This window comes from Fistularia commersonii, chromosome 27, assembly GCF_037954325.1.
Source record: "Fistularia commersonii isolate RoL2024-O1a breed Wild chromosome 27, RoL_Fcom_v1.0, whole genome shotgun sequence".
Lineage (NCBI taxonomy): Eukaryota > Metazoa > Chordata > Actinopteri > Syngnathiformes > Fistulariidae > Fistularia > Fistularia commersonii.
In genome coordinates, this window is record NC_141310.1 from 12,425,695 (window position 1) to 12,452,365 (window position 26,671).

At 47.9% G+C, this 26,671-nt stretch overlaps 2 protein-coding genes across 6 annotated transcripts; both read right to left on the reverse strand.

Annotated features, from left to right (window-relative positions):
* Positions 1-770: 770 nt before the first annotated feature.
* Positions 771-19,609, reverse strand: cyld (cylindromatosis (turban tumor syndrome)). 5 transcript variants are annotated; one of them, XM_086174620.1, is made up of 17 exons: positions 19,204-19,609; positions 17,830-18,372; positions 15,531-15,821; positions 13,570-13,675; positions 12,402-12,503; positions 11,708-11,824; positions 8,936-9,237; positions 7,978-8,143; positions 7,756-7,897; positions 6,665-6,787; positions 5,664-5,755; positions 5,472-5,538; positions 4,452-4,584; positions 3,000-3,108; positions 2,734-2,852; positions 1,705-1,921; positions 771-1,060 (listed from the first exon to the last, which is right to left on the reverse strand). In XM_086174620.1, exons 2-17 carry the CDS (start codon positions 18,319-18,321, stop codon positions 876-878), a joined length of 2,763 nt encoding a protein of 920 aa, XP_086030746.1. In that variant the 5' UTR covers positions 18,322-18,372; positions 19,204-19,609; the 3' UTR covers positions 771-875. The 5 variants fall into 5 exon arrangements, with proteins under 5 accessions (XP_086030746.1, XP_086030745.1, XP_086030747.1 ...); XM_086174619.1 differs by having other exon boundaries at positions 8,849-9,237; XM_086174621.1 differs by lacking the exon at positions 11,708-11,824 and having other exon boundaries at positions 8,849-9,237.
* A 543-nt stretch (positions 19,610-20,152) lies between these two features.
* On the reverse strand, positions 20,153-25,974 carry nod2 (nucleotide-binding oligomerization domain containing 2). Its single transcript, XM_086174624.1, has 10 exons — positions 25,382-25,974; positions 24,281-24,407; positions 22,377-24,153; positions 22,205-22,288; positions 22,041-22,124; positions 21,882-21,965; positions 21,713-21,796; positions 20,719-20,802; positions 20,494-20,577; positions 20,153-20,293 (listed from the first exon to the last, which is right to left on the reverse strand). The coding sequence occupies exons 1-10, from the start codon at positions 25,853-25,855 to the stop codon at positions 20,221-20,223; spliced, it is 2,955 nt and encodes a 984-aa protein (XP_086030750.1). The 5' UTR covers positions 25,856-25,974; the 3' UTR covers positions 20,153-20,220.
* Positions 25,975-26,671: the final 697 nt, after the last annotated feature.

Sequence of the window (26,671 nt, forward strand, 5' to 3'; positions counted from 1 at the left end):
GTGTGATGGAGAAATAATGCGGACCGGCTCTGGTCAGTTGCACAGTAGGTTGACATCAATACTGTCCATGTTACTACCTGGGAAAAACTCTATGCTACCAAGAGATTTGACACGAGGTTCTTTTTTTTTTTGGTATGTTTTTGTTTTTTTAGAAATAGCACGCACGCACACACACACACGCACGCACGCACGCACACACACACACACACACACACACGCACGTCGGATGAGGATTTGCGCGCTGCATTCATTACATCCTTAATGAGGCGTTATGAAAAGCTCCCGTCTTTTACAGTGATTAAGAATAGCAGGACTCCTCTTTTCTTAAGGTAAATGAGGTGGTGGCCGAGGTCCTCCCGCCAGCTCAGCTTGTTTTTCCTTTCTGTGACATGAAAATGCGCCACCTCCTCCTCCTCCTCCTCCTCCTCCACTCCCACTGTCCAAACCCTCCATAAACGGGGAGTGTGTCTTCATGAGGCCGGGCTTAGCTTCGACGTCCGACCGCAAACACTCCGTCGGGAGACATGGGAAAAAAAAAAAAAAAAAAAAGCTACATACGACTACATGAAGAGCACGACACTTCAACAAACGCACAGTGCAAATAGGCTTCTCCCCCCCACCCGCCCGCCCAGCCCCGTCCCCTCTCTTCCAACCCCACCACCACCACCACCACCACCTTAGGGGGGGGAGGAGGGCCGGGGCAGAGAGGGGTTAACTCTGGACAGTACCTCCCCCGCCCCCCTGCTGGCAGCCAGCCTTTCTTCTTTCAGTTTATTTTTCATTTTTGGTCTTTCTGGGAATCTCCTGCCCTGAGGGAAGGGACGGCGGCGTGGCTGCGGGGCAGGGGAAGGCTGCTTTTAGGGAGGGGGGGGGTTCTACTTGTACAGGCTCATGGTGGGGCTCTGGTACATGCACATGTAGGCGTCGCACAGCAGACGTCGAGCCTGCCCTTGGATGCTCTTGGGGTCCAAGGTGTGCAGCTCCTCGGGGGTCATTTTCAGGTAGGCCTCCACCTCGGGACAGGCGGACACCTGGGGGATGTTGAATCCGTTCTGCCCTCCTGCGGAGACACATTTACAGCTGTGAGGAAAAACACACCGTCGAAGGGCAAAGCAAAAAGAACACCATCTCACACAAACGCACATGTTGTGAAACAAAGGAGATAAAAGCGGCAAATGCCGGGTTTTTTATTTTTAAGAACTCTCAAGTGTTTTGTTTTTTTTGGTTCCTACACATTAAACTGACTTAGTCACAATGTGACATATGGAAATAAGTTTTGCAAAGGTTTTTATTATCATCTGGAATATTATCAGAAATTCTTTATTGGCCAAGTGGTTTTCACGCAGTGAAGCGGCACCTAATGGACAATGAAAAATAAAAATAAAGTTTAAGTGAAAAACAAACCAAAAGAAAATTAGAATTAACAAATGCTAATTTGTATATACCTGTCCAAAAAAGAAGTTAATAGCATTTATATAATAAAGTACATAAACAAACTACAAAATTTACAGTACAATCCATGAAATAATAGATTTGATGACTGTTTCTGACTGAATATTTTTTCAAGTAATAAATAGCCCATTCATTTACACAAGATCTCGTACCACTGAACAACAGTGAATGCGGTATTCGTAAACCCCTGTCACGGATTAGTGCGTGTGTGTGGGAACTCATCACGAAACGTAAGAAATCCGTGACACCGACCGTCGCGGTCCGCCATGCTGTCGAAGAAGAGCCAGGCGGAGTCTGCGGTGCCGTACTTGACGAAGGCCACGTAGTGACTGGTTTCAATGCACAGCACCGCGAACAGCTCCATCCTCTGGCGGGGGAAGCTGGCCTGCCGCCCCGTACCGTCTTGCAGCTCCTTTGGGACGGACAGTTTGCCGTGTCGATGGGCTTTTCTTCTCGGGTGGAGGTGGACCTAAATCAAGTCCGGGCGAACACAAATTATTTTATACCGGGGGGCTTTATACTTCACGTATACTCGGTAAAAGTACTAATAGCACTGGAGGGAAACGTACGCGGCGGCTCGTGTTCAAGTCAAATCTCCTGCATTTAGACCTCGTAATGTCTTTGGATTTGGCGCCACCAAATGGATCTTCCAGACTGGCACTTCTTTTCCTGAACATTCTCAAATCGCAGCCAAAAGCGTGACCTCGGTGACGCTGCCTGTTCTACCCTGAAGGGATTCCACGCTCCCAGCTAAGACTCTCTTCAATATACTTAATACTGTCGAGTCTATGCATTACCTCTACATTCCTATTGCTATTATATTGCGTACTTAGCTCACAATAACTTCATTTATCATGTCTTGCTTGAGATGAGATGAGAACAACTTTATTTATCCCGAAGGAAATTGTTGAAAAGAAAAACAATTGTTGAAATTGTTGCTTGTGCATATGAATATATACGCACACCTTTTAATTACTTTACAAACTGTATGCCTTTATGTTTTATTGATATAAATTGGTTCCTGTTTTCCAGGCGTGTAAAGGTGAAGGAAAAGTGCAGCCCTAATTCATTAAGTGTCACATTTTTTTCTCCAAAAAGCTTAAACAATCAACGTCCTCACGCTTGTTCAAAACGATCACGTCTATAGCTGGTTTAGGCTTTTTTCGCCTGCAAATAAATCGCATCCCCCCGTCGAAAGCGACATATGTTAACATGTGATGGGTTGCTCGTACGTTCGGTTTTTGTCAAAGTAGCGTTGCGCCGGTGCACTCTAGTGGTTACCTGTGTATTGCACTTGTCACAGAACTGTTTGATTTTCCCAGCCGTGATGTCTCCGTCCTCGTAGCAGTCTCGGCACTCGTAGAGGGCCAGGCCGCCGCAGATGCGGCACTCCCTGGGAGCTGAATCATAAAACACACCGTCGCCATTGATGAGATAATTGGGGAACGAGGACAAGCGCTCACGGAGCTGCACTGACAACCGCGACGGAGCTTTTGGGCAGGCACACAATGCAAACTGGAAGCAACGGCTATTAGCCGCGAACTCACTGTCTTCCAGGAGGTCTGTGATGTCTAACTCCAGCGAGGGGAAAATCTTGTTGAACATTTTGAAGTCCTTGCCAAAGCGCGGCATCTGGATGATAAGGCAGGAGGGAGCCTGGGGGGGAACGGAAAGAAAAATATGATGTGGTCATCAGCAAAACAATACAGACGTATCAGCATGCTTGGTGGTCATGGGATCGTGCTTGAGGCGAGATGGTGGCCAGAAGTGGATGAATGATGTAGATGATTAAAAAAAAAAAATGGCAAAGTAACAAGGATCTGGCGTTCTGGGTGCGGGGCATGAGCCGCCGTCCACTGGGATCTGTGTTAAAGGTGTTGTTTACAAGGTGTCTGATCTGCAGTGGAAGCTGCTTCACATCCTGGGAAGTGTGTGTGTGTGTGTGTGTGTGTTTGGTCATGTGTTTAGAGCCAGCAGCTCCACAGCTGCGGGGCTGCTGGCTCTGGTTACGAAGGCAGGACATGGACTCGGACAAGTTTATCTGTTTCAAAACATTTCTGCTCTCAACCAAACTCCCCTCCTCATCCCCTTCTGCTCGGCTGCATGTGGAGATATTGTGGGGGGAAAAAAAAACAAATCACGTTTGTTTTTGTTATCAAGCCCCCCAGAGGACCTGGATAGGCAAAGTGTCTAGTCAGCATTTATTAGTGATTTCAATCTGAACTAAGAATGCAAGATTTTCTGTTCATAAAGAATGGAAAGAAAATAACACATCTTCAACTATGACCTAATTTTCATATCATTTCTCTTTAACATTGCCCGATATTAATAAAAATAAGTATATTACTGCTCTGACACTGCTACTGCAGTGCGATACCAGATGTTACACTGCTGATGTCACCATGTGGTTATAAGAGGTAAATCTTGCTAATTTAGCTTGTAGCATCACAATGTGTTCTCTACGTCATCCCGAGACAGATGATCTATCAATCCCTGCCAAAACCTCTCGGTCATTCTACGGCCGACTAGTCAAAAGAAGCGGAACTAGTCAACATTTACACGGTCTAGCTGCTGTTGAATGAATGGCGCCTCCCCCTAGGTAGCTAGTGTGATTCCGGTTAAGCAGCACCAAGTTAGCTAGTTCACATGGACTCAGCTCACTGACCCCGTTGGTTAACTGTGAACTTGTTTGTTGCCAGTTGAGTCGAAAATACCCACTATTTAAATTTGTGGAAGATACTAGTTGAAGTAGTATCAGAGTAGTACTTCGAGCCGTTATAGGTAACTAGTTGGACCTGAAATGCTCACTTATTAAAAATGACAGCTTCAATGTCGCCCTCGCCTTTCATTGGTAAAGCAGGTTCTCCATGGGTCACTGTTTAACAGATGTTTACCTCACCGGTTAAACGGTTGAGGACATTTGGGAAAGAGAGGGGTCTTCTCCCCCGATCACCGGACAGTTCCAGTTCAGACGAACACTATCAAAAGGAAATGATTACCTCTGCAAACTTGAGGTCACTGTTGATGAAGGACCACTCCAGGAGCTGCTGGATGGTGGGAACGCCAACCTTGTCTTTCTTGTCCATGAAGATCTGGTAAAAGTAGCAGTCCTGGACCTTCTGGCCGGCTGACCTACAGGGACAACATTTATTACGTATCATTTTTTTTTTTCTATTCACATATATTGAGGACTTCCTGTCCATTATATCTACTCTGTTTTTAATAAGAACATGGATTTTATGCGTCATGTAAAGGAAATTCTTTTCAAATATAAAAATAAAAAAAACAGATTTTTAGCTATCCTGAACATTAATTTATTCTTAGGTTCTTTCATTCATTCATTCATTGTCTAAATGGCTTATTCTTTCCCGGATCAGGACTCGTAACTTGAATAATTAGACATACGCTGCTGGTTTAGCAGATATTCCTTTTACTTATTAACCAACAGTTTCTGATAAAACCAGGATAGAAAATGTAGGAGAGAAAAAAAAAAAAACAGACTGTGGAGGAAGTTCAGCAAAGTTATTTTGGCATTATAAGTAAAACCTGAAACCAAAAGCTCCGGCCCTCGGGCCCAACGCATTTACAACTTTGAGGATTAAACCCAACAGCCTCTCATTTTAAAATCACAGCGGATATCTCGGAGCGGAGAGAGCCCTAAATCTCTCAACCGTGAGTTCTGTTAAACAAAAAAAAAAAAAATGTTCGCACTGTTTGAGAGCTGCGGTGCAAACAGGCTACAGACGTGAGACTTAATCTGACAGAATAAATCTACATGTGATTTAAAAAGCAGCTCGGTGGTGGTTTAGCTGTGACCCAGCTGGGTCTGGTGCCAGGGCTCTGTGGAGATAAACAAAAATACATTTCCCCCCGTGTTTTTGCAGCTCAGCGAATAAATGAATAAAGCAAATGAAGTGCGTCGAACTGTCAACATTGCACCTCCGCATTCGGCCACTGAGCGTCACCAAAGAAACCTCCTGAAGTTTTGGTTAGTCTTTTAAAGAAAGAGCAGCGCTCACCTTAGCTTAAGTAAGGGATCCACCCTCAGTATGTGATGGAAAAGGATGTTGAGGAACTCCTCGGGATCTGCAGCAGTAGGTGGGACTTAGTTATGTGTTAAAAAGCTGCCAAACAATGAACGGTGACCACGTTTAACGCGGGTAAAATCGGTAGCCACCTCTGCGGATGGCACGATCAGGCGTGGGCCTCACCTTTCTCCTCAGAGGTGAATCCGGAGGCGGCTTCCACCTTCTCCAGTATCCTCCTCAGCTTCATCACTTTGGTGGCGCACACGTATCCGTGTCTGCAGAGGAAGAAAGGTGACACCCAGAGGTGGATAAACCTGTGCAATCATTTGCATCATAATTCACATTCGGTTTGGGAGGGAAGGGTGCCTTGACTTACGAGTTTAATTCTTTCTGTGACCGAACTCTATTAGCTTTATCAGATGGAATTAGAAAATAAATAAAATGTTCCCGTTGAAATCAAAAGCTATTAATCCGCATGGGCTGTCTTTTTTTGTTACATGAGTTTAAATAAGAAAAAAATATTTTATGAAGAACAAATAATGTAAAAAATAAGAATAATACATGATAAAAGAGAATGGAAAGAAATAAACTGGTTCTTTAAGTATATTTACCTTGAAGATCGGATGAAGATACCTGCAGTTTTTCATTGGGTGCTCCGTCCTTAACTTACTGGCTACAAACTTAACGCTACAATGCTATGTTAAATGTAACGTGCACACCTTGCTACACTTTCGGTCTAAATTTCATTTATGGACTGAGTGAAGCCGCTCCTCTTTTTAAAACCATCAAACCGGGTGTGAATAACAACATGCAAACCTCACTTGTGTTTTTCCATGTTTTTTTCCGGGCTACCTAGTAGCAGGTAGCTCGTCTGCTCGCACCTCAATCAGAGCTTAGCTCATATCATAACGCAAAAAAAAAAAAAAAAAAGCGAATGAGCGACTGCTCGTATTTCGGAAAACTCAAAAGTTGACGCACGCATAAGTGAAGGCTCCGCTGTGCAGAACGTTATAGTTTCATAGCGAAGTTCTCCATTGTGAATAATAAAATGACTTGCGTGTGAAATTCTGCCATCATGACTGCGTCAAAGAAACTACAGCGGTTTCCGAGAGTGTGTCACCGGTCTCAATGGAAACATTCGGAATTCATGAATGTAAAATGGCGTCGTCGGCCCGCGGACTCACATGCGCAGCGGGTTGACGATCTCGGTGCGCAGCAGCTCCTGGGTCTCCCTGTAATACTCCACGTCGGTCTTGGAACGCGGCCGGAGCAGAACTGTGTCCAGGACGGAGCTGAAAGAAAAGAGGCTGCGGAGAAGAACGCGCATCATTCCAGACGCAGCACATGTAACGACAGACATGAGGAAAATGGGTGCGTGTGTGTGATTTGCATGTATTCAAATTAAATCGGATGAAATAAGGAGATTGTTCACACACTACATGCAAATACAGCAGCTTGGTCCGTTTAATCCTTTGACTATTATTGTAAATTTTTTAAAATAAGACCGCATCCTGTGTTTTTAAAGCACATGACTGAGAGGGGAGATCAGATCCTGAGACTGCACAGGTCTGTCACAGTCCCGCCTGTTTTACATAATGAGCAAACTTCACATAGAACCACAAAGACCTGGCCGTTAGCAGAAAGCACTGACCATGAAGCGAGTGTGTGTTTGTGCGTGTGTGTAACACTTGGTAAAACTCTAAACCCACGGATGGATGATAGGTCTCACAGCCGAGAAGAAGAGGTCTGGTTTTGTCATCTTAACCCCTCAGATGTGCAATCGGTGTCTCCAGGTTCTGCCCCGACACGTTTCAGCTTTTAGCGCTCAAATCCAATATTCAGATTCTTTCAGGGCATTTCTGGGCTCTGCATGCTTTGGAGTCCCAGCTCCTACATTACAGCTGTTTTTTTTTTTTTTTTTTGGATTCAGTTGCCGGGTTTTCGGACGCTCGGTTGGAAAGGCCCTGTGGCGGTGCTGGAAGAAGTCGCGAACACCGCGCAGCAGCTGCCGGCTCACAGCTGGAACACACCCTCCTGTCGGAGCCCACGGTCAAACAGTTCACTAATGAGCCTCCGCCTCTGGGCAAACACACCACTGCCGGCTGAGGACACACGACGGTGGTCGCGGCGTGCATTAAACCAGATCCAGCTCGGCTGCGAGACCAGAAAAGTAGACCGGTCGAGTCAGAGGTTATTTCCTCCGCGCCGAATCTCAGCCCGGTCGTCTGATGACGCTTTCCATGCGGCGGGCGGGATAGGAAACAAGAGTACTGACCAGAAGAGGGTGGAGTCCAGGTAGCAGGAGTTATAGTGGCCCTGGATGCCTTTCTTTTTTCCCACCATGACATCCAGGCCGTCACTCTCTGTGCGGGGCGGCGTGTTTTCGTGCACGATCTCGCTCAAATATCCGCCGAACGCTGCGCGAACACAGAAGGGCGACAACCGTGAACCCCGCGGCAGACGGTCGCCCCGGAGTGGGGAAAAACCGCGGACTCACCGATGGAGTTGCAACGCTCTATGGGGTTGGAGGAGTGATGCAGCGACGGGAAGCGCGAGTCGGGCCGGCAGCACTTGAGTTTCACGAAGAGGGCTTTCTTGGGCGGGCAGGTGAAGTACCGCGTACCTTTGAAGGTGCCGTCGGTGCAGCCCGGGCACTCTTCTTCCTGGAGGAGAATGTCAGCGTGAGCACAAGAGGAGAAAGGAAAAGCCCCGGGCGTTTTTCAAAAACCTTCCCCGCCCCTCCATCTTCTTCTTTTTGCGGTTTTACCTCCTCATCGTTTTGACTTGGCGTTCTTACCTGAACCGCGGCTAACGCCCCAGCTACGCTACATGTTAGCGGATGGAAAAAGGAGCAATGTTATAAAACTGTTAAGAAAAAAAAAAAAAAAAAAAAAAAGAGTAGCACCGGAACAGAACAGATATATATTCAACACACGTTTTAAATATTAACACAGCTGTTTGTGTGAGTATAAAACAAAGTCACAGCATCACCAATTAAAATTCAAAATCATGGAGTTAGAATTTTTTTTTGTTTTTTCTTGCTATTTTTGTCCTCCATGAGTTTACTCAGGGATATAGTGACCTGGAGGAGGACAATTTTCATTGTTTCAAGAAACCCGTAATTTACAGTTAAGATGAATATCCTGAGAATCCTGCTTTTGGTGAACTTTAAATTACTTGAATATCCAACCAACACAGTCCAATAAAGGGCTGTATTGGATGTTTCTCCTGATTAAACACTAAATATTCAACACACCGTCTCCTGCTCGTGATTAAAGCTTCAAAACCTACGGGTGTTTCGTTGTCCCCCCCCCCCCCCACATGACTCTTGACGGCAAAACGTGAATCTGACCGCCGTGTCGCCTCACCAGCTCCAGCCCTGCCAGGGGCTCCGGCAGGCCGGGAGGCAGACCCACCCACCGGATGACACCGCACAGAGGGGGGTTCTCTTTCACCTCCACCAGAGAGCCCACCTCCAGGCCCGGCTGTCCTCTGGGCGGCGTCGGCGGCCTCGGGGAGGGAGGGGCGGCGGGTGACGGGGGCTCTGGCTGCTCTCCCATCACTGACTGGACAGACAGGGAGAGAGGCCCATGACTCATGCTGTCATTCGGCCCGGTCTTGCGGTTCAAGCTGAAGGGCAGAGAGTGGAACTTGTTGTCACTGGACAACGAGGTGGAGGGCGGGGCCCGGGAGGGCGGGGAGGACTGGTTGAAGTCGGGGGGTGTGTCAGTAAGGGACTTGGCAGGGTCCTCCCCAACTGCAGGAGAGAAACCAGACACCAAAACATCATGTACTTTCCGTCGTAAGAAAACAACAACAGACATTTACTACTCTCAATGTTTCTGACGCGGAAGGGTAACTTGACACCGAGCTGAACGTCCTCCTCTGGAAACGCCTGGCGGGGCGTATCTGCGAAGGCACGGCAGGTGATCTTCAGATATCTGAGATCGTGAGTCATTCAGCTGGCGTCAAGCTGCTCTTCCGTAGGTCACCGTCCGGCGGAAAAGAGCGGCACACAGATTAAATTCCTACATCTCGTGGCTCCTGGTTTAAAAATCGGGTATTTTTAAACTGCATCTGAACAGGGAGTTTTCTTCTGGGTAGTTTTTTTGATAAATCCCAAAATGGTTGTGTGCCGCTTTTATTTCTCTGTAAGTTACTGATATAAATGCTGATTATTCTCATTATTAATGTTTTTCTGCCTGGAGTCTGGGCCTGCGTCTGCAAGGAGACCCCTGGATGAGCATCTGTGTGCAAGCTCGTCTTCCCACCAGATGGTGCTGTAGAATATTCCAACCTGTGTTTTTTATCCCCCCCACCTTATTCACACAAACACAACAGAATGTACAAGTTGTTTTTTTTTTTTTTTTCAGTTTTATGATCAAATAACATGAGGACCCACTGGACCTTTTGTTTGTTTTGGGGAAGCACCGTCCGTTTGAGAATTCAGGAGGAGACGAATGAATTCGCGTGAATGAAATCATTTTTAATTCTTAGTCGAAGCAGATTATTGGATTCATTTATGATTTGCATCAGTCCGTCACCTTTAAAAGAGCAGAGACTCTGAAGCAAACCCTGAATTCTTGCACCGGATGGCGTTCCCCTTTCTCAGGCCGCAAAAACAAACAAGACACAGCCGGCTGCCGCACCGACAGCCGGGCCACCTCACGAGCGAACGGGGAAATCCCTCCGACATCGATGAGAATGTGAAACACGGACGCCAGGCAGATGGAAGTGATCACACAGATGGGTAACCAGTTGTGAAAGTTCCACTTTGACAGACCTTCCCTAATTTCTGTGAGGCAAACATTAAAACATTTGCTCTGGCAGATGGCCGGGGCCAGAATTTTTCCGCAACGGCGCCAGAATGCGGCACACGCGAAAAACGTCCCTATCTCGAGCGGCTTCTCTCGGTTTTGAAAATTTTCGTGATGGTTTCATTGGTTGCAGGTGAGAAAAAAAAAAAAAAAAAAAAAAAAAAAAGTTCACGCTAGCATGATGTTACTCAAAAGTTTGGCGACAAGTCAAAGAAAAGCTGGAATATTAACAGATATATAAGATAATTGTGGTCACACTATTCCTTTCTGCCATCCTTCCCAAGCACCTGCAGCACCAGCAGCTATAATCTGCCGCTCGAATTTAATTTTCTTCACAACTGACACGTCGATGACGGTGATGATAACACCAGAGATGGTACATCCTGGAGAGGTAAAAACAAACAACAAAAAAAACAACCCTGACACCAGATGGAAACATGAAAATAACAACCACGTGACAGAGTGAGTAGTCAGTCCTTAGCTGAGTCCCGACACCAAGGTGTTTAACTAATGCTTTTACTGACACTTTGAGCGAATAACGCGCAGAGCATGACGTCCCTGACTGCGTCCCATCAGCCTGGTTCAGGGCTTCTATTTAAAGATCTGTGCGTTAATAAAAGCATTAGTCATTTCGATCCATGCAGGTGGAATTTCACACTGAAATGGTGATGAGCGGGACCGCCGGAGGTCTTTGTGGCAAGTTACTGCAACAAATTACTGGGGTGCGTTTGTTTTTGCAAAATCCCATTCGTGACGCGTGTTTACTTCTCCTAGCGCCGAGACAAGGGGGTCTTTTTGCCACCTTGCATCGGTTGCAGGCGATGACCTACTTACTGTAAACATGATTAAAACAGTATTTGCTCGCGTCAGTGCAGAACTCCGTTTCCGAGATGCGATTAAGAAATACAAGATCCAGTGAACGCCGTTTCATTTTGCGTTCAATTCATTTCAGCTTCACTTGTCATTTTGACCGACGCGTCTTACGGGCAATTTGAGATTCTATAAATAAGGACGTTTTTCCAGTCGATTCTGGTGGATCCGGAATTACGATCCCCTTTAAACGTGAGGTTTTACATTTTCTATTCATGAGTTCTTTGGGAAGCGCCGGAGAACTTGTGAAAAGATACAGATGAAAACTTCAAATCTAGATCACCTAATAACGATTCGACGAAAGGCAGAATAAGTGCATTTCACTGGATCATCAGCAGGACAAAACAGATTCCTGCGCATGACTTTTTCCATCTAGAACGGCTACGATGACACGGCGTGCCATACAGGGTCTGCGACTAACCCCAGCTTCTCCCTTCAAAACCAGGAGGGGAACAACTGGGTGAGCCAGATCCGCAAGCAGCTTGTCAACAGTAACTTGCCAGTGAGATCGGTCACGTCCCATGAGTAGCCGCATTTTACCTTCGTCAATGTACCATGTGCTTTTGGATTTGGACTGGACGGGTGGATCGACAGAGCTGCCATTTAAAGTATAGTAAAATTCAGACTTGCTCCTACTGCCACACTGATGACCTAAGCCTGGAAATAACACAAGTACATGAAAACAAGGACACAGAGATAATAAAATAAAAATAGATATAGATATATGTGTTTGTGAGTGTGTGCGAGCAACCCACAATAAGAAAAAAAAAAAAAATACACTTTGGGAAAAAAAAAGGAAATCACCATAAAGACCCCACCATTTATTTAGAAAACCATCATCAACAACAGATTTTTTTTTTTTCCTGGACAAAAAAAAATAAAGCCAGTGATAGTGGGACATTCCAGGACTGTGTGTTAAGTATTAGAGCATGCGCTCTTACTATTATTATCATTATTATTATTATTATATAGTTAATATTATTATTCTTGCTGTGCCTTCTAAAGGGACTTTCCACCTGATGTATTTTGAAGGTTGTTGTCATTCTTCTCACTACTAGCAACTCCGTAAGCGAACGGCTTGTACGTCCTTATTCGTCACCTACGGCGTTGCAGAGGGAGTCTAGGGGACAACAACCAGAAAACCTGATGGAAAGCCCCTCGGCGATTCAGCCTCACCGTCAGACCAGGTTAAGGGTGAGTCTGTTAGCTTTGCATCACAACAGCCATGCGGTACCTTTGCTCTTTGGTTTGCTTTGGCCAGAGGACGACTTGTCACTGTTGGTGCCCCTGGGAGCAAAACTGTGCTTTTGCAGCCTTTGGTCCTGCATGGAGTACTCTGTGCAGCCCAGAAATACATGAGAGTTAGAGGTGCAGAGCTACTGCCAGCAACCGCCTCACTACAACGCACGATTATTCCTCGTACGCCAGCTTGCGGTTCGATCTCCGAATTCGTGTCGTGCGTCTCCGGTCGACCTTTCAAGGTTCCTTTCCAACAACGTCACGTTCACGCGTTCATTAATTGTTGGCAGAGGCCGCCTCGCAAGGCGCCAGACGACTCGTACGTCGGTACGCCGATGACGCAGCATCGGGACGCTCGGGTGCGCTCTCGCCGAGGACCAAATCAGTTCGCCCGAGATCGTGTTTAGTGAATCCTTTTGTGTTGTTTCCTGATTCGGCGACAGCTAAAGCTAAACGGAGCGGTTGAGGCATCGCACAAGCAACATGTAATGGTCTTGAAACAGGAAAAGAAAACAAAAAAGGAGACGACAACCGTATTTCTGCTGGAAGGCTCTAGATTTAACATACTACATTTAGCCGCATGCAAACACCGCCACTATCTCTATGCGCAAGTAACATGTTGCGGTTTTCTTCGGCTCCGTTATTGCAAACAGATTTACGGCCACAAATGACATTTTTGGAATATTTATCATGGAGAGCATGACAAATGGGGAGATTATCAATTACTAAGTCTGGGTGGGTTAGCGCCGCGGAGGCTACGCTTCACGACAAAAGTACAAATCATAGGTTTTGAATAAAGGGAAGTATGCGAAATGACCAATCCTGAGTCTCTAAGCGTTCCCGATGCGAGTGTGGGGAAGGCAGAGAGGCGGCTGTAGCGCGCACAAACAAATCAATATGCCAGTGTGGCAAACAAAAGCCCGAGTATCTCACTTGATTTTCAAAACAAGTGAGCCTTTGACACAAAAGGCTCTCTGTTCCCACTGCAAGCGAAATACAAACTGGGAACGCTCGGAGGGAGCCCAGAGCGGTGGCCGGGGGGGGGTTGGAACACTGAATGCTTATGGGGGAAGAAAAAAAGAAAAGGGGGGGAAAATAATAATAATAAAAGAGTAAGATTAGATGATGCCGGAGAAGATACGGAGCTGCGGTGGGTGGCTCACCTGGCATTAAGTCACAGATGGGGACAAGTCGCGTGTGCTCCGAACTGGCAAAATTGCACAGTAGCTTCCCATCAAACACACCGTCCCAATCCCCGATAGGATTGTCCTGAAAGAGTCGGAGGCATGACAACCAGGTAACCTTGGCAGGTGTTCAACTCCTGACCCCACCCCCTCCGAGTGTCCTCACTCCAGTCCCAAGTTAGAGGTCCTGGCACTTTTATGCGAAAAAACAACAAAAACACACACACTTGAGCTCGATTCTCCGTGCAGCGATAACCCCGACCGCTTGTCATCGCCACATCAACGGACTCCCCGAATTTCTCCGCCGGCACAATCGCGCCATTCTTCTTCTTCTTCTTCTTCTTCTTCTCTGGTCGTCCTGCTTCGGAGGGGATGAGCGAGGAGGCAGGCAGGGCGAGGCTGGACGCAGAGTGAGGCAGAACGGCGGGCTCTCCTCAGCTGCCTGCTGGCCCCGAGCCACGCTGTTGGGTCATACAGCGCTAAGTCTCTACCTCATTCCCCGCGTGACCGCCGTGCCATTCGTGTGGGCGGCTCAGATGCACTGAGTGGGCCTCGGCTGCCGTTCCCGGAGCCGCCGCCAAGCGATCGGCGGGCGGAACGCCTCAGTTGCGCGTTTTCAGGCCTCCCGGTGACTATGATACACTCGCTCTTGACAACAGTAGTCATAGATACGGGCTGCAGTGAGCCCGAGCGAAACCGGGACCGGACGCACGGACCCACGAATGAGTTGTCGCGGGGGAAAAAAAAAAAGTGTTGGCAAGGGGAGGCACAGAGGTGTCAGGACGAACTCCGACGTCCTTGCCGCCTCTGATTAATCCGACCCCCTGCTTTCTGCTGGTGACTGAATCATCAAACATCAGGGCAGAGAGTCCTGGATCCTACAGATGTGTGTGTGACATCACTGTCCTCTTTTTTTTTCCCCCCCGTCTTAATGCGACACACCACAGTATTCACAAGAAAACAACGAGTGCGACTATTAAAGTCTGAATGACTGAACTGGTCCGTGAAAGCGACGTGGAGTTATTAATTCTGGCTCTTTTCCTGTCACTGTTTTTGACAGTCGGAGCATCAGAGAGGCGTCAAACTCGAGATTAGGAACCTGAACATCATCAAACTGTGTAGACGTTACACAACAACGCCGAGAGCTATTATATAATTTCTGATTTTGCTTTTTGAGAGGGTTTTATGTCTTCCTTGTTTGCACAAATGTGATCAAACGCTGTGAGAAATGTGCTGATTATAGCTATACTGTGGGATAAGAGGAAATGATAAGGCTAAGAATTTATTTATATTCTATTTCCTACGAGGAGCGATGTTAATGCAAGATTATATTGTGTTTTTTTTTTTTAATTGTGGCCCAAATATGTGGCCCAAAATAGGGCCACATCTCTGTACGGTTGACATCCCAAGCCAAATTCATCAATTTGCGCTCCTATTTATAGCTAAACAACATGAGTAAATTGGCAATTAGCCCGCATTACAAAAAAATTAAACCGGCAAATTGCCAAATTAATTGGCACAAAGCAAGAAATTAAAATAAAATGAAAAACCAAAGCACTTGCTTGGAATTATTTTAAATAATAGTAACCAAATAATTATCTGAAAATCAACGAGAAGTTGCACCCAAAATGAGCAGAAATCGAATCCAATTCGCACAATATCTAAAAAAGAAATAATCGAACTTGAATATAACACCAGATGTGATCAGTATTCACATTTCCGCTGTTGAAATACTTTGTACTGGGTACAATTTAAGCACGAAGCCCAGTTTGATATGCATGCCCTGTACTTTTGAACAAAAGTCCAGTTTGATCATTTGAAATAATTAGCCTGTGCAAAAAAACAAGTGCAATAATATGAAATCAAAAGACAAAACAAATCCTCAAGGCATTTTTGCGGGCTCACAGATAAACATATCCATTAGAGTGACGTGTACTCACCATGTCAACTCCCACGTAGTAGCCCAGGCTCTCGTTGCCCGGCAGGAAGTCACAAAAAATGATGGTGCCTCTCTCGGGCCCCTCCCGCGTCTGCACGATGACCCGGGAGTTGATCTCCAGCCGGGGGACGTCCGGGTCGTCTTCCTCCAGCTTGCCCAGGTCGTCCTCGTCCTCGTCCTCCCACAGCTCCAGCTTGTCCAGAGCCACAAACACGCCGCACTCATCCTCGCAGCGGAACAGCTGGCGGCCCTGGTAGGAGCCGTCGGTGAAGCCCTGGCCCCGGCCCTCCTCCTGGGAAGAAGATGCGGAGCATTAAAAAAACAAAAAAAAAAAAAACACAGGTGTAGCAGGAAAGACAGGAGAGGAGCAATATATCATCACGACAAAGAGGGAAGGCAGGTAGAGCTAAGCTCAGCATTCTTCGGGGAGGAGACGTCGACATCATAGAGCGGCTGATCGATCGCTGCAGCGAGGTCACAATGAGACATACTGCGACAATACGGCCGCACTTTTCAAGCACCGACGGCGCCGTCCTCGCTTAATGCGCACGCATTGGCGCTGTTCCTTCGAAGCCGCGCGTTTGCGCAATCGCGCACTGATCCAGTATTATCCACGCACGGCAAATTTATGCTGCGCACAAAATAAAATCCAAGCTGAAGTGTAAATAGAATAAATGTGTTTAATTGATTTACGGTTCAGCTTTGTTGTGCGCGGAGAACGCTGGAGCAGTGCGCGATAGCGCAAACTCGCGGCTCAGAGGGAACAGTGCAGATTGGCAATCATGAGCTTCCTCTTTTTTTTTTTCCACTTTTCACTTTTTTACTTGTTTACATTTTCCTTTCTATATCTATTTATTATTTTAGATGTGACTTATATTTTTGTCTTATACATTTTCCGTCTTATACCTCTAACTGAGAGATGCTTCAATTGTTGTATTGTTTTGTGGTGTCCTGCTTTTTAAGGTCGTTTGTGTCTGTTTTGATTCCACTGAACCTGAGAGCTGCTATCTCAAAATTTTGTTACACTCTGTGTGATGACAATAAAAGTCTTGCATCTTCCTCGCCGTGATGAAAGTGCATCCATTCCCGCTGCACAAAAAGGACAAGTAAAGATATTTATATTGTTTGACTGATTAAGCTAGCTCCATCAGTCCACCCACAAAGAGGACGGCTGAGTCCCTCTGAGGTATGACCACCTAATAATCAGATTAATGCTACATTTAAAGGACTCATTAAGGACAATGAAAAGAGCCTGCTGTTATTATTAAATGTATATATATATTCATTACCAGCGTGGGTCAAAAAAAAAGCATATAAAAAGGCGCAAATCAACCATCAATGCAACCCGGCACAAATGAACTCAGTCTAAGAAGGTAAACAGAGCAGAACGCCAAGACAAAGACACTGGGCAAATCTTGCGTGGGCTGAAAAAGAAAAAAGAAAAAAAAAAAAAGGAAGAAATCGGCTTTTCATTCTGCCTTTGAAAAGCTTGTTCGTGACAAATAGTCATCAAAATAGCGTCACACCTGTCAGCGAAAAACAAAAAGCAATTGCGTTCCTTCCAAGGTCCTGTCTGTTCCTGACTCGCAGCGACTTCTCGGGTTTGCGCGTTTCTAAGTCAGTGCACGAGCTCCGACCTGACAGGGCGCACATGAAAGCGGCACAACACTTGAATCTGTCAGCGGGGCCACGAACGGACGGGTCCGCCGTCTATCTATCTGTCAGGCTCGCGAGAGAATCGATCGAGCCCAAAAATAGCTCTGAAAAAAAGTTTCACTCCGGCAACTTCGTCTTACCGCAAAATAACTTTCCTCTTTCGGCCTTGCTTATTCAAGAATAGGCGTGGAAAATTAATTGATCCATATCAGTCCTGAGAGCTTCCTCTGCTCAAGATAATGCTGATAATTCTGCGGCACTGTTCCTAATCACTCACCGGGAACATTTTCTTTTTTTTAGGTTTCTGAACACTCAGCATAATGCTTTCATTATACCCCGGAGAATCTCTTCCTCAGTTTGAAAGAAGCTTTAGCTACCTACAGCGCTTGAAATCAGTTCAGTATATCAGCCAAAGATGTACCTGCTCCCGCCTTTCGACGTATTCGAGCACAAGCTTTAGTAAAATCAACTTTGTTTGACTTGAGTCAAAGGTTTCAGTCTTGGTTCTCGAAGAAAATTAAACTTAGCGCCTCCTTCTCTCTCCTGCTCCTTAAGAAAACAGTGGTATGTGCCGAGAAGCTAGCGAGATGAAAAACACGGGCGAAGCGTCGACACCATCGGCGATTTGAAGAAACGTGTCTCACCAGCAGCTCCACTCCGAACCAGATTCCAGAGAGGGCTCTGTCTGGCAGGAGCGAGCCCTTGAACCGGACCACGCCCGGCAAAGGTTCGTCCCCCGAGCGAAGCTGGACGCGCACCTTGGAGCCACAGTCAATGTCGCGGATGCGTTCTAGCCGTATCTTGTTACACAGCAGGGCGTATCGCTCCTCGCAGTTGGTAATGGGGAACAACAGCTCGGCCAGCTTCTCATCGATCTCCAGCACATCTTGCTCATCCAGGCTGAGGACCACGTTGGTCTGGTCCAGTATGCGGAGGCTCTTCTTGCCCTTGCAGGGGGGGAGCGTTCGCCCCAAGCTGTTTCGCTCCTGGCAGGCCTGGCCGAGACTTCCGCGGGGGATCCTTAGGGTCTTCTGAGGAGGCTTCTCCACCGTGCACTCCTTCACCACCATATAGAAGCGCCAGTCCTCCCTGAAGCCCCCGCTGGACTTCTCCTGGCTCCACAGCGTAGAGCTCATGGCTGCACGCTAGGAAGGAGGGGCACCATCGAGGCAGGCTTGACCGGCTGTCTGCGGAAAACAGCAGCACATTGATTATTTCACAAAAGTCGTACGCTTCGAAGAGATACGCAGGAGTGGCTGTGGTAATATACCTGTTTACATGTTTGTTAGGCATTTTTAAAACAGCCTTTAAAGTTAAACTTTGTGTAAAACAATGCATTGGGGCGAATATACGGCAATGCAATGACGAAGTGAACATCATTACCGGATCCCTGAAAGAACCTGAGTGTCCTGCAGACTATTTAATGCCGTATTTATCTATGTCTTTGCATTAATATTAAATTTCGTGGAGTCACGGTGGTCTGTTTGTTTTCGCTTACGTTGCCCACGGTTCTCCGTGCAGCCTGATTTTTTAAGCGACCTTCTGCGAAAATTACTCATCGCCGCTGATTTGAATATGCTAAAAATACACACGCGGCTGACTTGTGCTAGCACCCGAGGCAAACTCGACACACACACACACACACACACACATGCACACACACACAAAAGAGATCCCCCACTACGTCCATCACCTGTTCAGGGACTAAGGTCGCCGTTGCAGCGCAACAACATTCGGGCGACGGCGACCGTCTCCAACTAGCACAGGTGACCACAGGTAGATGAGAGTCGTTTCCCTCCCTCGGCGTTCAACGACGGGATACAACGCAAATATTTTAGGGGTGGTTGTTGGTGGGGGAGCGACGGTCCTGAGCCCTGACAGCGGTTACTCGGCGGCGGTGTCACGTCAAAGCTGTCAGTGACGGGGCCCGCTGACAGCCGGAAGTGGCTAACGGCTCATCTGCTAAAATGCATCCCGTTCGCCTTTTATGCTACATGCTAACGGCGTGAACGCCTTACCTTTGTGGCGCGTCAGTCCAGACGAAGATTACACACGACTGTCATCCCGAATATCCATCTCCCCGTTAGATTCAGGTTAAAAACAAACTGGGACCCCCACCACCACCACCACCACCCACCCCCCTCCTCCGGATAGCCGCTTATTAGCTAAGTGGCTAGCTTAACGCTGGCGTCCTTAACCAGCCGAGTATCACCGTAAACTTAGCTTAACAATTTCACTCCCCGGGAAGCAGGCTGGCCAGGCAGGCGGGCAGGGCGACTGCCACCCACCGCGGAACGCTAACAGCATTTAGATAAATCTGTTCTCCGCCGGAGGTACATAAGACAAGGCGGTGTAACGTTACAGCTATGATTTATAATATTTACAGGAGACGAGCCTTCAAAATAAATAAATAAATAAAGTAAAGGGGCGTGGAGGGGGAAAAAAAAAACTCCACGTTCTACGTCATCATATTCCAGGCCAGACATTGGCCACGGGGTTTGTTCTTGAGTGCTGATTGGCTGTAGAGCCTGTCAGTCATCAAGACCCACTCTGTGGGGTTTTCCCATGGAGGGCAGCTGTGTAGTTCGGTTGAAGTGTAGCTTCCAGGGCGACTAAATGTAATATATTTGTTAATAATTGTTAATATTTGTATCAATATACGTAGATATGAATATAGAGAGAGCAAGAAACAGAGAGATTTTTAAATAATAAGTACTGACTTTTCGACTTTATTCAACAAAGGAACAACTATAATGGTCAAATAACTCCACCTCAGTCATAAAAAACAAAGTAATTAAAAATAATGTCTTCTGTCTAATGTCTAATGTCTCAGTACTTTCTTCAAAAGCACAATATATTTAATGAGCAGACTGTGCTTCCTACCATCCTTTCATTTTGTTAGTTAATACTGATTTATGGTATTGCGAGACTATTATTTCTAGTGTAGGTAGAAACACCAGACCAACCTTTGGTGAACAAGATAGATTTTAATAAGAGCCGTATATTTGTGCTCATGGGTGGGAATTTAAAATAAATCAGAAGATCAGTCTGGCCTCACGCTGCTTCATCTCTTCGACCTCCCCCGATGTTAGAGCGTTGTTCCTCAACCTGCAGAGGACCAGGAAAGTCTGGCATCAATCACTGACAACATCCAAATTTGGCAACCGGGACTTTTTTTGTTCATTTTTCATCACCGACTTTCACAGTAACTGCGACAGGGAACACGAAAAACACACATTAATGTGAAAGAATTCAAAAAGCAATGTATTTTTCTACTGGAGGCCTATGACGGGGTGTTTACCACCTACCATACTGACTTCATATGAGTGTTATGTTCCAGAGCTTGAATCAGATATTCAACCCCTTGTCGGGTTATGCAGTTTTCAGTCAGCCTTGTACAGGAAGTAAGAAAGGGGGGGCGAGAGAGAGAGGGCGGCATTTCTGTGAGGGCTCAAATGTTAAATCAGACCCCTGCTGAATTATAATAAAGTGCAACAACAATACAGCGGTTGAAGGTCGGCCCCGTGACTCACCACAGGTGTTCTAGCGATGTGCAGTTCTGGATCATCTTGGCGAGAGCGCCGGCTCCCGGGTCCCCGATGCCGTTTTCCACCAAACTGCCACAACACACGCGACAGTGTTTTAACTGTGCGGCAATGATGGCTGAGTAAATGGCAGAGGTCGTTGTGCAACACAACACACACACACACACTCACACACTTTGACTCTTTTAACCGCTTTGTTCACATAAACACTTTTTTAACACAGGTATCTTAACATTTAGCTTTTTTTTTAGCATTTTGTTGCTTTCCTGGACCCCTCTTCAAATGTTTGTACTTTTTAGACGTTAAAACACTTGATAGCCTTAACTTGACACTTTATATTTTATTGTATTTCTTATTCTCCCTCCTTCCTACTATTATCTATTATTTTTATGTTTTGCTTGAAACTCTGGCACAACAATTTCCTTCGGGATAAATAAAGTTGTTCTTATCTTATCTTATCTTATCTTATCTTATCTTATCTTATCTTATCTTATCTTATCTTATCTTATCTTATCTTATCTTATCTTATCTTATCTTCCAGTGGACCTCTGTACCTAATATTATGATCCACTGGCTAATGCAGGAGTTTAAGGGATTACCTAACTCTCCTAATTCTAATAATTGTGTATTTTAGGAATTTAAAGTTTTATTTGCTTTAAAAGATTTTTTTTATCATGCCAGTTGGCATAATATTACAGACTATTTTCTTTTCCTTTGAGCTACTCCCTTAAGGGGTCGTCAGAACCAATCACCTTCCTCCATCTAACCCACAACCAATCACTTTCCTCCATCTAACCCACAACCAATCACCTTCCTCCTTTCACATGCATGTATTCTGTCTGGCTGCAGCTGACCTCCATACCTCCGCCCCTCTAGTCGTTCCTCCACCTGCTCTCATTCACATCACAACATCATCTGCAAAATGACAAACGTACATTGATTGTTTTTGCACATATTTAACTCTCCGGCGCCAGATTTTTACCTAAACCAAGTCAAAGTTTTGCTCCCCTCCAGGGCACCAGCGAGCACCTCCGCCCCTGCGTCACCTATCTTATTGCCCCAAAGCCTGAAAATAAAAAAAATAAAAAATTACAAATTAGAACGCGTAATTGAGAAAAGACGCGATACTGGAGGAGGTGCCGTGAACCGACCCCAGATATTCCAGGGAGCGGTTGCATCTCAGACCCTCTGCCAGCTGCTTTGCTCCCTCTGACGTGATGTTGTTGTTGCCCAGCCTGGGAGGACATTTCAGTAAGAATGACAGTGTACGGCGAAAAGCGGGCGTTTTATACTCCACGCTGCCACGTTACCTCAGAGCGCAGAAATTCTGCTTGGTCTTCAAAAGCCGGGCGAAGTCCTTCGTACAAGCATCCGTCAGTTTGTTGTTGAAAAGCCTGAGGAGAAGCGGGAACCGGCTTGTGATGAAAAATTCCCCGCCACTCCCCGGCGAGATTAGGAATCTTGTAAATCTCACGCGATTTTCCGGAAGCCGTCGCACTGGACAACCCTGGAAATCAGTTTGCGAATCCCCTCGTCGGTGATGTCGTTGTTCCTGAGGCTGACGGGGGTGAACATGAGAACACAGAACTCGAGCGCACGTCATTTCTGAACCGAACGTGCAAATAATCCACCGTTTCCACACTCACTGCAAGGAATCGCAGACATGCATGCAGGGGAGGAGCTGCTCCACGCCCACGTCGCCCACGGAGTTGTTGTCAAGCTGGAGCCCGACCGGATTCCTTAGATGCAAGAGCACGTAGGCGAGCGCCGTGCACTCCACGGGGCCGATGTTGCAGTACGTCAGTTTCAGATGGTCCACGTCCAGCTTCATCACAGCGTCCCTGGCGATCCCGCTCTCCTGCATCTCATAGATGCATTTGATGAGCCAGACGAAGCTCGGCATTGCATGCATGCTCTTCTTCTCGCCCTTTACGGGCGGAGGGATTGATTTGAAGTGTTTCTGCATGCCTTTGGAGAGGTGCCGCGCCGCCTGTCGTGTTTTCTTCCTGATCATGGCGCCGGGGCAGCACCGGAGCCACAGGCTTCGATGTCTCCGGGAGAGCAGCCCGGACACGAACGTGGCCGCGATTTGCAGATTGGGCGTTTCGGGCGTCACGGGCTCCCACTCCGGAGCCTGCGAGTGTTGGTTGACGCAGAGCAAACAGGCCCGGGATCCGACGGAGTTCGTCTCCGTCATGTCCTTCAGCTCGAAAAGCTTAGGGACGGTGGAGCGGTCGGTCTTCTTGGATAACACGATGTACAGCGCGGCGAAAAAACACTGTATCATCACATGAAGGAATTCGTAGCGTTTTTCCTGGCTGCGGGAAATATCTTTGCTCTCGATGAGAAATCCCACCGACATTTCCTCTTCGGTTATGTTGCATCTCTGCAGGTCGGCGACGCTGAAGACGTAGCAGGACGTTCCTATCCCCTGGAAGGCGAGCCGGCCCAGGTGCAGGACGGTTTCCAGGTGCTCCCGCAGCCAGCCTGTGCTCACCCTGGTCTTCGGGGGGCTTTGGTGCTGCAGAAAGTGCTGCAGGATCATCAGGTAAACGTCCGTCGAGGTGGCCGGGGTGCCGTCTCCGCAGCCCAGCAGCTCCTTGTGGCACCGCGACACGATCCAGCAGAGGACCGGACTGTGGCAGAGCCCGAGCAGAGCCTTGTTGGACTGCAAGGAGCCGAGAACCCTGGCAGCCACCGCGGGGTCGGCGTGCTGCTTCTTCACGAACCCCTCGATCCCGCTTTGAGAGAAGCCTTTCAGGAGAACCTCCTTGCGGAGGTGCTTCCTCAGAAGGTGCCCCGCCGCCTCCGGGCGGCTGGTTATCACTTTCCGCACACCCTTCAGCAGAGAACCCTGGAGTAGGTTGAACAGCAGCGTATGGACCGGCGCTCCCTCGGTGGGGCAGCAGAGCCTGTGCTCGTCGGAGAAACCCTGCTTGAGCTCATCCAGGCCGTCGAAAGTGAAGATGATGAGATCCGGGTGGTCCAGAATGAACTGGAAGATCCGGTCCTGCTCCCTGTCGGGCCAGCAGCAGTGCCGGAACAGCAGCTCCCGGACCGACACCTCCCGTTCCTCCGAGTTCAACCTGCGGCAGCTGAACGGGAACAGGAGGAGGAACTCCGTCAGGGCTTCTTCTCGAGCCCAGAGCAGGTGCAGCCTCTGGAGCAGGGTGCTCTTCCCGCTCCCCGCCGCCCCGGACACCAGCACCGTGTCGGCGTTCTCGTTCGCCGCGCCCGCTGCGCCGGCCACGTCCTCCAGGGTCAGGGGAGCCCCGTGGACACCGATGCAGTCTTGCGGGAGCTCCAGCTGGCCCTCGGTGTAGATGTCATCCAGCGCCATGAGGCCGGTCCCTCCGTAGGAGCTGAGAAAGCAGGACTGGGCCAAAATAGAACTGCGGAGCTTCGTCTGGTACTTTATGAACTCTGTGCCAGAGAGCGCAAACAGCAGATACACGACAAAAGGTGAAAGACGTGTCTTCGGCACCGAACTTTTCCTTCCCAGTTACATTTCACATCTGCGGACCGTCTGGACAGGCGGACGTCTACGTACCCTTCGAGAGGGTCCCCTTGTTCCCGTTGGGTGCGGAGGGCGGTTCTGGATCCTGCTGGATGTACCGCAGGATAACGTCTGCCGCCGACTCGCCTTTGGATCTGACGAGGTCGAGCAAACGTCGGGCCTGATCGGGACGGAAGGCAAAAAACACATCACTGATGAAGTATCTGGAGCGGCAGAGAAGAATGTCAGGGTGGTGCAAGACATGTATGCAAGGCGTGAGGTGTGACTTAGGTGTTACGGAGGAGTTAAAGGTGGTGAAGAAAGCGTACGGAAGGACAAGCGTACAAGATGGAGCTGAGATGAACCTTGCTGTCTGGTTTAGAGACACTGAGGACAAGACAGGAGGCAGAGCCGGAGGCAGCAGAGATGAAGATGCTGAGGTTCTCTTTGGGAGTGAGGAGGATGGAGAGGATCAGATAGGAGTCCATCAGAGGGACAGCACATGTTAGATGTTCTGGAGATGAAGACACACTGAGACAGTTTGAACATGGACAGCGGGAGGATGGCAAAGATCTGGAGATCAGGAGATCTAGAGCAGTGTCTCCAAACCACTGTGCCGTGCCAAAATGCCCACATTATTCGCGTTGAGTAAATAATGTTTGGACCAAACAGGTGAAAGTAAAAAAGGTGAGCTCGGGACAAAACAATGAAAGTTGGGAACCCGCTTAGTTGACCCTGGAAAAGGGCCGTAGATCCAAGCGAACTTAAACACCGTCTCCAAACTAAACGCCCTTGAAGAAAACCACCGTGGAGGAGACATTAATACTACCTGCATGCAAAATCATCGTAGAAGAAATGCTGTAGAAGAAACAGCCCAAGACTACAGCGTCATTGGATTTCGTTAAAAACCTTCTTGACATATTCATTTGGCGGTGTGCCGTGCGATTCCGCAAATGTAAAATGCTGAAGCTCGAAAAAGGTTGGGAAGCACTGAGATAGAGGAAGACCAGAGAGGAGGTCGGTTGTTGTGAGAGGAGAGGAAGCAGAGATTTCGGCCAAAAGTTACGTCGGTGTAGACGCTAATCTCTTAGCACCTCGCTGTCACACACACACACCCGCACGCACATGTTCTTCAGAGAGCAGTGTTAGCAGTACCTGCTGGGCAGGAGTGTGCACAGGTACGCGCACGTCATCCACGTCCCGCACGGTGAAGACTCCTGCTTCCACCAGAACCTCCAGGGCACCTTCAACACGGCCTTGCAACCTTCTGACCAGACTCGGCCTCCGGGCCAGGAGGACCTGAGCGGACGCACCGCCCGGTTCCTCGTTCCCGGAGGAGCCGGCGGAGAGCTGCGCTCCGGCCCATCGCCCGTCCGGCTGGACCTTGGAGAGAGCGTCCAGGAAGATCTCGCAGGTCCTCGCGCCCTTGCTGTGCACCACGTCCAGCAGCCGTCTGGCGTTGGCGTACAGCGTCCTGCCCGGCACCCGGACCTCCTGGTACTCCTCCCACAGGAGCTCCCCTCGAGCCAGCAGGATGTCCAGAACCCTGTCCAGACTCTCGGTCGACCCCCCGATGCAGAGGGCGTCCAGTATCTCCGTCCGCCGCTTCAGCACGAGCTCGACACACATGGCGCAAAACACCCGGGTTCCATAATCCGAGACACCGGAGTGTCACGCGTCATGGTTTAGAAGCGGCATTTTGCAGGAATATTACACGATAACTTACAGGTGGCGGGGCCTTCGTATGTTTCCACGCCGACATTTCCACGACAGCTCGCCTGCCGCTCAAATGTAAAACCGGTTCTCCGTTGCCTAACCTGTCCTGACGGAGAGACGGGGGAATTCGGAAGGAGAAAAACAGTCCGTCGTTGGTGTTTCATTCACTGGCAGCTGTGCGGGTCCCGAGTCCTCGAGAGCATGGCGGTTATGGCGGCGATCTTCGCCCCTTTTTTTGTAAAAGGAAAAATAAAGAATTTAGGTCAGAAAAGCAGAAGTTCTCAAGTCACGTAAATGTATTGCTATCAGAGGAAACAGGCAGGAGGAAGTCTGCAAAGTTTTCATTTTGTCTGATGTAATACCGACAGTTGACCACTAGAGGGCGCCATTGCACAAGTGAATTGGGATCTGCAGCGGGCAAAAGTGTGTCTGAAGACTAAAATGCACATTTTACTTCATTTTCCTTTCCCTTTCTTTCCTGTTGAGATTAAGAAAAAAGCAGAATGCCCTCTTTAGGGCAGGCATTTGTTTTCACAGTTTTTTCCCAACTCAGACTTTACTCTTTAAAACCAAAACGACAGGTGACATAAGTGAATGAGAACAGCTTTACATATCTATTTTCTTTTTATTAGCCGAGGGGAAACGAGGCGACATCGTCACCCACGAAGTTTATGGGAAAGATCAGGAAATGCAAATGCTGATTTAGACCGTTGCAAATACTCAGACCTG